Source organism: Vigna umbellata, chromosome 8 (assembly GCF_029865625.1).
Source record: "Vigna umbellata cultivar VRB3 chromosome 8, Vumbellata_1.0, whole genome shotgun sequence".
In the NCBI taxonomy this organism is placed as follows: domain Eukaryota; kingdom Viridiplantae; phylum Streptophyta; class Magnoliopsida; order Fabales; family Fabaceae; genus Vigna; species Vigna umbellata.
The window spans coordinates 17,547,437-17,556,595 of record NC_142172.1 but is presented as its reverse complement, the minus strand read 5'-3'; the positions used below and the strand labels follow the sequence as shown (position 1 = coordinate 17,556,595).

At 33.5% G+C, this 9,159-nt stretch overlaps 1 protein-coding gene and 1 pseudogene across 1 annotated transcript; both read right to left on the bottom strand.

The window, feature by feature from the left end:
• Positions 1–2,907: 2,907 nt before the first annotated feature.
• LOC124833114 (uncharacterized) lies at positions 2,908–5,390 on the bottom strand. Its single transcript, XM_047307502.2, has 3 exons — positions 4,924–5,390; positions 3,510–3,614; positions 2,908–3,420 (listed from the first exon to the last, which is right to left on the bottom strand). The coding sequence occupies exons 1-3, from the start codon at positions 5,236–5,238 to the stop codon at positions 3,109–3,111; spliced, it is 732 nt and encodes a 243-aa protein (XP_047163458.1). The 5' UTR covers positions 5,239–5,390; the 3' UTR covers positions 2,908–3,108.
• A 504-nt stretch (positions 5,391–5,894) lies between these two features.
• Positions 5,895–6,650, bottom strand: LOC124833194 (phytochrome A-2 pseudogene; annotated as a pseudogene).
• Between the last annotated feature and the right edge of the window lie 2,509 nt (positions 6,651–9,159).

Here is a 9,159-nt window from a genome sequence, read left to right as displayed (position 1 = left end):
TGGTCCTGTAAACCAACAAAATCTTTGTTAAAAGAAATACTACAATCAAGAGAACGAATTAGACGATTGATGGATAATAAGTTAAAAGAAAACCCAAGGGCATAAAGAACATTATCAATGGATAAAAATGAAAAAATGTTAACAACCCCAATACCATGAGCTAAAACTATAAATCCATCAACCATTGTAACAGAAGGTAAAGAATTCAGATAAAACAAAGAAAAAACAAATATTTGTTACTAGTAATGTGATATGTGACTCTTGAGTCAAGAACCCAAGATCCAAGAGAAGAAGATGTAGTCAGACCAACAAAAGATGTACCTATGTGTGCTACAAATGTAGTGGAACTAGAAGATTGTTGATCCTTGTACCATTTGAGAAATTTACTGAAAATAACAGAGTCGTCGGTAATATCGAATGAAGGAGGATTTCTTGTAGATAATTTTGAGGGAGGAGCAATCTGAACAATAGTAGCATATCTAGGAGGATTACCATGTAATGCATAACACCTGTTAATCTTGTGGCCTGGTCTGCCACAATGGTCACACTTGGGACATCCTTTTCCCGGCTTGGGACGTCCTTTTCCCTGCTTACGAGAGTGATTGCAATCATGATGTTGAGATGCCAATGTAGAGGAAACATGTGTATCCTTGATGGGTTTACTAGACACATGTAAAACAATGGAACAAGTAGAACTCAAAGTGGGTACAACATGTGAACCCAAAATCTGATCATAGGTATGAGAATATTCATTAGCAAGGTCGTACAATGCCAATATCATGAAAAACTTTGATCGTTGTTCTATTTCTTAGGTAGGAGAAGTAAGAGACAATAATTCATTAAATTCATGAAAAAGAACATGAATTTTATTCATATAATTAGTTATAGAGTCTTTATATCGAGAAGCAACAACATTGAAAAAATCATAACAAACACCATAAAGACGTTGAGTGTCATTGGTGTATACTATGTTGAATATAGTAAAAGCCATGTATGTAATTAATCTCTCTTATATTGAATATATACTCTATTTATAATAAAAAATGTAGGCTAAGTTTAAAATACAAATAAAAAATAACAAACAAACTAAAAATAAAATATAAAAATAAAATATAAAAAGATAAAATATATAAGATATTCAATAATAATATATATAATATATCTAACACATAGTTTATCTTTTTAAATTTTCCATTTAGCTTTTAAGCAAAATAAATCAAAATTTTGAGAAGTGGTGAAGAGGAAGAAAAAGGGTGGGGTAAGCAAAGTCGGAGTGGGCTCTTGTGGATGGAGGACAAAAAAGAAATATGAATTTTAATTTGTTTTAGTTACAGTGATGATTGAAAACAGCTTGCATATATAGTGAATATATTTTTCTAAAAAATTTGTTTTGGTATAGTCAATACGGTTAAATTGTTAAAGTAATAGGTCTAAATTGATAAAAGAATTTAAATCTAAATTTAATAGTCAATACGGGTTTTATTTTTTTAAAATATGAAGGATTAAATTAAATATTTTAAAAGATAAAAACTAAACTGACTGAAAGGATAAAGGCATGTAAAACCTTTAATATATACACAAATATATATATATATATATATATATATATATATATATATATATATATATATATATATATAATATAATATAAGAAAATTAAAATCATTAATAAGTTTATTTAAATTAATAATATAATAAGTTTATTAGTTTTTTAGAGGTAAGATACCTAAAGACACTTTAAACTGGTATGTCAGAACAAAACCATTTCATTCCAAATCTTTAAGAAAACCTATAACAGATCAAGACTTCATGGTTTTAACAAATGCAATATTCATCCTTTAATTTCTAGAGGAATGAACGGAGAAATAATGCAATTTTTCTTTTCTAAACACAGTTTAAATAATTTTCATCAAACAATAAATAAAATATGATACATTACTAACAATTATATATTGTTTTAAAAAAATACTTTAGAAAGGCATAAAATAAAAACTACAAAAAAAATTGAGCACAAAAATATATCTTGTAAATTATGATAGTAAAGTTTTAGAGATACAAGTCCAATATTAAAACTAATCTAAACTTAATATTTAAAATAATACAGTTATGAACAAACGAAAATTTTAATTATAATGATTTAAATCATGGATGACCACATGTAAGGATTTTAATTATAATGATTTAGATATAATGACAGTAAGGTCGAACATAAATAATACTTATCCATTCGCAAAAAAAAATCATTTATTATCCTCCCGTTATTTATCAGATATCTATTTTTTTAAAATATCGACAAATACTATAAAAAATATCCATGGACAATATATAGAGACAAAATAAGATTTAGAGAAAAAAAATTGAGGTAAAAAAATAAACAATATTTTTATTAGTTGTATTTTTAATACGAGGATTTTGTTGTAATGTTTAAATGGTTTTAAATGACATGAACAGTACATATTTATATCAGAACAATGCTTAAGATTCAATTTATTTACCATGAGAGCACTTCGAGCACTTTTAAGGCACTCAAATAGAAGACCCTTTAAATAATTCGTCATCCACGGCAATAGGCAATAGCTAACTGCACCTCGGAATAATATATGGTAACTGTCCACTTGCTAAATAATGGACATGTATCAGTTTATCACATCTCACACACTAATCATTATTTAAATTTCAGCTGAATAATATATGATGATTGATACATGTTAATTTCTCAACAAAAAAAATAGTGTTACTTTGTTTCCTAATTCAGTCCTCCCCTCTCCAATATTAGATGCAAAAACATGCATCGCTCAATAATTGATGTGGAACTAGAAGGACTTTGCATGCTAGTTTGGTCGAAGTTTGGACAAACTACATTCTTCATTCACACTATTTGGAATCTCCTAGTCCAACACAGTTCACTTCAGTCAATAACAAATTCATATGTTTTGTACTCCTTCCAACATAAAACATAACTTTGGTATACAATATACAAGCCATCATTCTGGGTTCTCACAAATATATTGATAAGAGAAGGGTTGGGATGTGGATAACGTAATAACAAGAGCAAATCACAACAGAATGATACAAAACAAAATTAAAAAAAAAAATAACTAAAGGGAATTAGAAAAATTTATCATACTGGCTAGTGAGGGAATCTCTAAGATTTGAATAAAGGCCATACAGTGAATATTGGCGAAGGTTTTTCACTTCATACCAAGAATTGAGAACTGCAAGGTGCTTATCTGTGCCAGAGAATGCCAGCTGTATACCTATGCTGCAATCCACAGTTCCTCCATGGCTCTTGCAACTGGACGTTTGTAGTGCACAATCCTGATTGTTGAGACACACAGCTTTCGAATTACTCGAGCATTTAGCACACCCATCTCTTTTCCAGTATAAATTTTGCAGTCTCCCCTTCTTAAACTCAAGGACCTACAAAGCCAGGTTCAGTTGGTGGTATGGATTATGATTATGACCACAAATATCAAAACACTACTTTCAAAAGATAAACCACTCCTTACAAGAGTAAAACTGGTAACGGTATATGTGCTGTTTGCGACAAAAGCAGGGGGAGACCTTGCTGCATATCTCCTTCCAGCAAATGCAACCATATAGCCATACGTGTCCTGCACAAGAAACAGTTAACAGACACAAAACAATAAAAAATAAATTAATCAACAGAGACAAAAATACGAAAGTTAACCAAACTGATAATCAAATCAAATCATGCGTTAGGAACTGTTATAAACTGGCCTTCCATTCGCTTAAGCCCAACCAATATGACATATCTGTATGAAGCCCAAACAACTCCAGGATATTTTGACTATAGTCAAAACAGGGACACTAGTTTATTGCACATACACGCCGTGGTAGCCTATAATTGTCCATAAGGGACCTTTGACCCTCAGCTATAAGGATTCTAGCCTTGAGTTAACAATTATAAATGCTACCAAAATCGTGAAAGATATACATCTACTACATCTAGTTACTTGAGTGAATTATTATTGGTGTCTTGAATGTTGAAGCATCTTTACAAGTACACCACATCTTATACTTTGGACATAAGACATGTCCCGTATGTGTGTCAGTATCATGTTCAATTTTGTGTTAGAGTCGTTTTGGTGTTTAATAGATTATTACTTGAATGATCAAGTGTTTTTAAAAAAGTATCATGCATTTTGGCCACTCTAAAGTCTAAGGCTGAATCAATAAGCTCGAATGACTAAACCATCAGTTTGGTCAAATTGTCAATCAATTTGGACTGATCAGTGACCTTGCTCAAACTAGTAGCCCCATCCATTTTTGACAAAAACAGGAACAAATCAGACTCAATTAGGGGGCCAAACAAATTTGAATTTTGCTATAAAACTGAGGCAATGTTTATGTTAGTTGAAAATGAGAAAGTAGAAAATAATAAGAGAATTAAAATTGGAACGAGACAGAGGTTTCAATCATGTTTCACTAAAAAATAATTTCAACTCACTTTCATACGAAAGGATGCTTAACTAGAAAAAAAAAATTTGCATTCTGAGTTGCACTCCACTTTAAACCGTCCATATTGTTATGTTGTAACGAAGAAAGGAGAAATAAGCTTCCTTCCAAATCCCCCAACTCCACAATTTCCAGTTACTCAAACAAGCATAGCTTGAATTTAGCATAAACAAAACATCTCACAAAAAAAAAAAGATTCCTATTCACATGAACCAAGGATTATGAAATTAGGGTTTCGTGAATACTTTCTAGTCAACTGGCATAAATGATCGTAGTTCAATGCTAGATTTTGGAGTAGCAAAAGAGAATTAAAAAAAACACACTAATTAACCAAATTATGAATTAACAAAAGAAATTGACTTCGGTTACTTCGATCCCCAAAGGAAACTATACCAATCTCTAATATCAAAATTGAGAAAACAAATAGAGAAACTGAGAACGAACCGCGGTGAATGATGAGGAGTTAACCGTCAGGAGCGAGATTTCGTCGACCTTGGGTCTGAACACAGAGATCTGATAATTCGAATTGGAGAGAGAGAGTCTCGTATCACACGGTGACAGCTGAACGCTGTTATTGTTGTTCAAAAAGAACTTGTCCTTCGGCGCGAACACGATTCCGAACGAGAATCCGTCGGATCTCTGCACACGCGTATCGGAGCAGGGAGAGAATACTTGGTTGTTGTCGCCGGCTTCCGCCGTCAACGCCGCCAGGAGCACCGCCACCACGATTGCCGGCGCTAGTCCTCTGATAACCTCCATGGAAGAATATTCTAGAAGTTTTCCCCAAACCACAGGGAGTCGCTGCGTGCGGCAGAGTGCGAATTTCGGTTTTCTCGCGTTAACTTCAGTCGTTCATCCGGTTGAAGAACTAATGTCGTTTTTAGGTTAAACGACTTCGTTTCTATTAAACAACTACATTTTATCAAACGGCTTCTTTTGTGTCAAACGACTTCTGAAAATGCTACAAGCGTTTTATTTAAAATAATAATAATTAGGTCTGGATATACTTTTTTTTATTCATAGTGTAATTTTTATTTCTTTCAAAAAAAAATTATATATTTGATCATCCGGGTTTCAAAATTTAGTAATTTTTCCATTTTAAGAAAAAAAAAATTATTCGTGAGCACAAGTTCTTTTAAAATGATTAAGTAATCAATTATTCGTGTGAAAATTATCAGGTTGAATTCCAGACTTTAAGGATAAAATTTAATTATGCTGGGTAAAATTTTAGAAATTAATAGAGTAAAACTTGGACTTGTATTTATCCAATTTTTTTTAAATTCTAAAATTATCTTTTTTATTTTTAACATTTATTTTTTTTTATTTTTTGTCAAAACCTTAATTATCCTACACTTCCTTCTCATTTTCACTCGCAGTCTCACCCCTCACTCTCACTTTCTCAATTTGTCTCTGTTTCAGTTTCTTCCTCCTACCATTCTCCATTTCCGTTTCGAATTCCTTCCTTCTTTTGGACATTTGTTTGGTACTGTTGCGGTTTCAATAAACCTTACCATCTCACTAGTCACTACTTTCAGTTCTTGCATCCCTTCGATTTTCAAATCACTTAATCTTGTATTGATAGCATATGTGCTTATCTACATATTATCGTTGTCTTTGAACGCATTTCTCAGTATTAGTTGCAATGAATGAATGACGTCCATTTCATAATCCTTCCAGGGCAAACTTTTTGTCTTCACAACTTCAAGGAAAGCCTTGAATGAAGATATTGGATGCATCCTGCTACCATCATCCCTTTCACCAGGTTCATGCTTTGCACCACCCCATCGAATTTCTGCGGTTGTGTGAGATCGGAACCAGAAAACTATATCTTTGGAAGATATTCTGACAACTGCCATTCCACAAGTTATATCACCAAGAGTAGCAGCCCTTGGGAAGCCTGCATCAGACAAGCTATCTGTACTTAAACCTATGGAATCCCTGTGACATTCAGAGAGCCACAAAGTTATCTCTCTTATTTGGGATTCACTTGGTGTTACCCCTAATCTCTATACCTTGTTTTTATACAACAGTGTTGCATCATCGCACTTAACAAGATCCATTATGTTAGGACTCTGTGATACAATACCTAGGGGTGCATCTCGCATCAGCATATCGCACAACGGATATAGGACATCTGATGTCCATATCCGTTCACGGATGTTCGTATCCATTTAGTGAAAGTTAAAATAGAAATTAAAATTTATAAAAGGGCAAAAGAGCGATGGGGAGGTGTAGGAAGCACACTGTGGTGGTGGAGGGAGCAACTCTCTATATAAATTTGGATTACTTCTTGCATCCTATTATTTTCTTCTTGTATCCAAAAATTTTTACTATAAAAATATAATTATCCTTTCTCTCTCTTATCTTCACCCCTCACATTTATCCTAACGTTTCACACTCACCCTGTCTCCATCCCACAATTCTTCTACCTCCTTCCTTCGTCCCTATGCTCCACAAAGCACAATATCTCCCCCCTCCCCCACACACACACTCTCTTCTTCACATAACACTCTCTTCAAGTAAATTTTATTCTTATATTTTTTATTGCTTATTAATTTGGAAATAACTCGGGGTGAATAAAATTTGAAATTCGACATTTAGATAATTAATTTTGGTTGATAGGTGAAACGAATTTATAGGTGAAACGAATTTAGAAATTCATAATAAGTAAGATTTATTGAGAAAACACCAAATTTTAAAATGATAAATACTGGATTTCAAAATTCGATTAAGATATTAGATTTCAAAATTTCGTTCAGAAAGTTACCTTTTAAAATCTTTTTCAAGAAGTGCAAAATCTAGCATATATATATATATATAAGAAGTGCAAAATCTAGCATATATATATATATATATATATATATATATATATATATATATATATATATAATTTTAATATACTTTTTGGTTGTTTTAATGGTTTATGGTTTTTTTAGAAAAGATTTTTTTTTGTGTTCTTGTTTTGTTTTTTATTCTCTTTAAATTTAGTTATTCGTTAGGTGTATTGTTTTCAATGTTTGTTTGAATTTGTTTATTATAGAAATAACAAGAATACGAGGTGCCTCTACATATTGAGTATTAGAATAAGGGCAGAAACGTAAAAACCCCTCCAGATATTACTTTCTCTTAAAAACGTGAATTAAGCACGTGATGGAGAGAGAAAGCCAAAAGCAGAAAGAGAAACGCGAGAATCTGAGAGAGGAGATGAGCACTGGAAGCTCCGCTAGGGTTCAGCCTTCTTCACCAGTCACCACCACCACACACGGCAGTTTCAGAATGATCAACACAATGCTAAGACACACAGGTATTCTGAATAACCTCAAAATTGTATTATTAACAGTTTGAAACTGATTTATAGAGTTTATATACATGAGAATAATCTGTTTTTCTGTTTTGATTTACACTTCAACACTCCTCCTAAAACAAAACTTGAAAAAACAACGATTAAACGATGAAAAAACACCTTTTCACCGATTGAATCGGTGAAAATCTTCTCCTCCTTGATTTCCAGCAACTTCTACCGATTAAAGTCAGTAAAACCACCTTCTTCAAGCACACACATGTTTTTCACCGATTAAAACCGGGGAAAAACATCTCCTTGACCGATCTTCTTCTCCGTGAAGAAAAACCCTAATTTTTCAAAGTCTCAGCTTGCACCATCCCGATTTGCTTTCTGAGTTTCAGAAAGTGTTCGCCTTTGAGGGCTTTAGTCAGTATATCTGCAAGTTGATCTTCGGATCTGCAGTGTACAATCTCCAGTTTCCCATTGCTGACCTGTTCCCTGATATAGTGGAATCTGGTCTCAATGTGTTTACTCCTACCGTGAGATGTAGGATGTTTAGCAAGATTTATGGCTGATTTGTTGTCAACCATTAGTCTCACCCTCCTCTCAGACAACTCAATCTTCAGTCCTTCTACCAAGGGTCTCAGCCAGGTTGCTTGACATGTAGCTTCACAGACAGCTATGTATTCTGCCTCACATGATGACAAGGCAACTACTGGTTCCTTTCTAGAGCTCCAGGAAATAGGAGATCCTTCCATGAAGAAAATGTACCCTGCAGTACTTTTTCTGTCAGTCTTGTCTCCACACCAATTTGCATCTGAGTAAGAAGTAATTTGTACTTCTTCTCCAGTCTTTCCTTTTCTAAACAGAATCCCATATGAATGTGTACCCTTCAAGTATCTCAGTATCCGTTTGACAGCAATCAGATGTGATACTCTGGGACACTCCATGTATCTGCTTATCACTCCAACACTATAGCTCAAATCAGGTCTGGTGTTACAGAGATACCTAAGACTTCCAACCATTCTCCTGTAAGCTGTTGGATCAACAGCTTCCTCTTCTGGCTCTTTTTCTAGCCTCAATCCTACTTCTGCAGGAGTACTTGCAGCATTACAGTCACCCATCTCATACTTTTTTAGCATATCTAAAGCATACCTTGATTGGTGCATCACTATTCCACTTTCAATCTTGGTAAACTCAATGCCAAAGAAATAACTGAGTCTTCCAAGGTCACTCATTTCAAACTCACTTTGCATTTCAGTTTTGAAGACTGAAATTAATTCTTCACAACTTCCAGTGACTAACAAGTCATCCACATAGAGACACACAATCAACTTCTCTGTTTTGCCTTTGTGCTGACAGCTTTGCACATACACACCGTGTTCTGAAACACATTT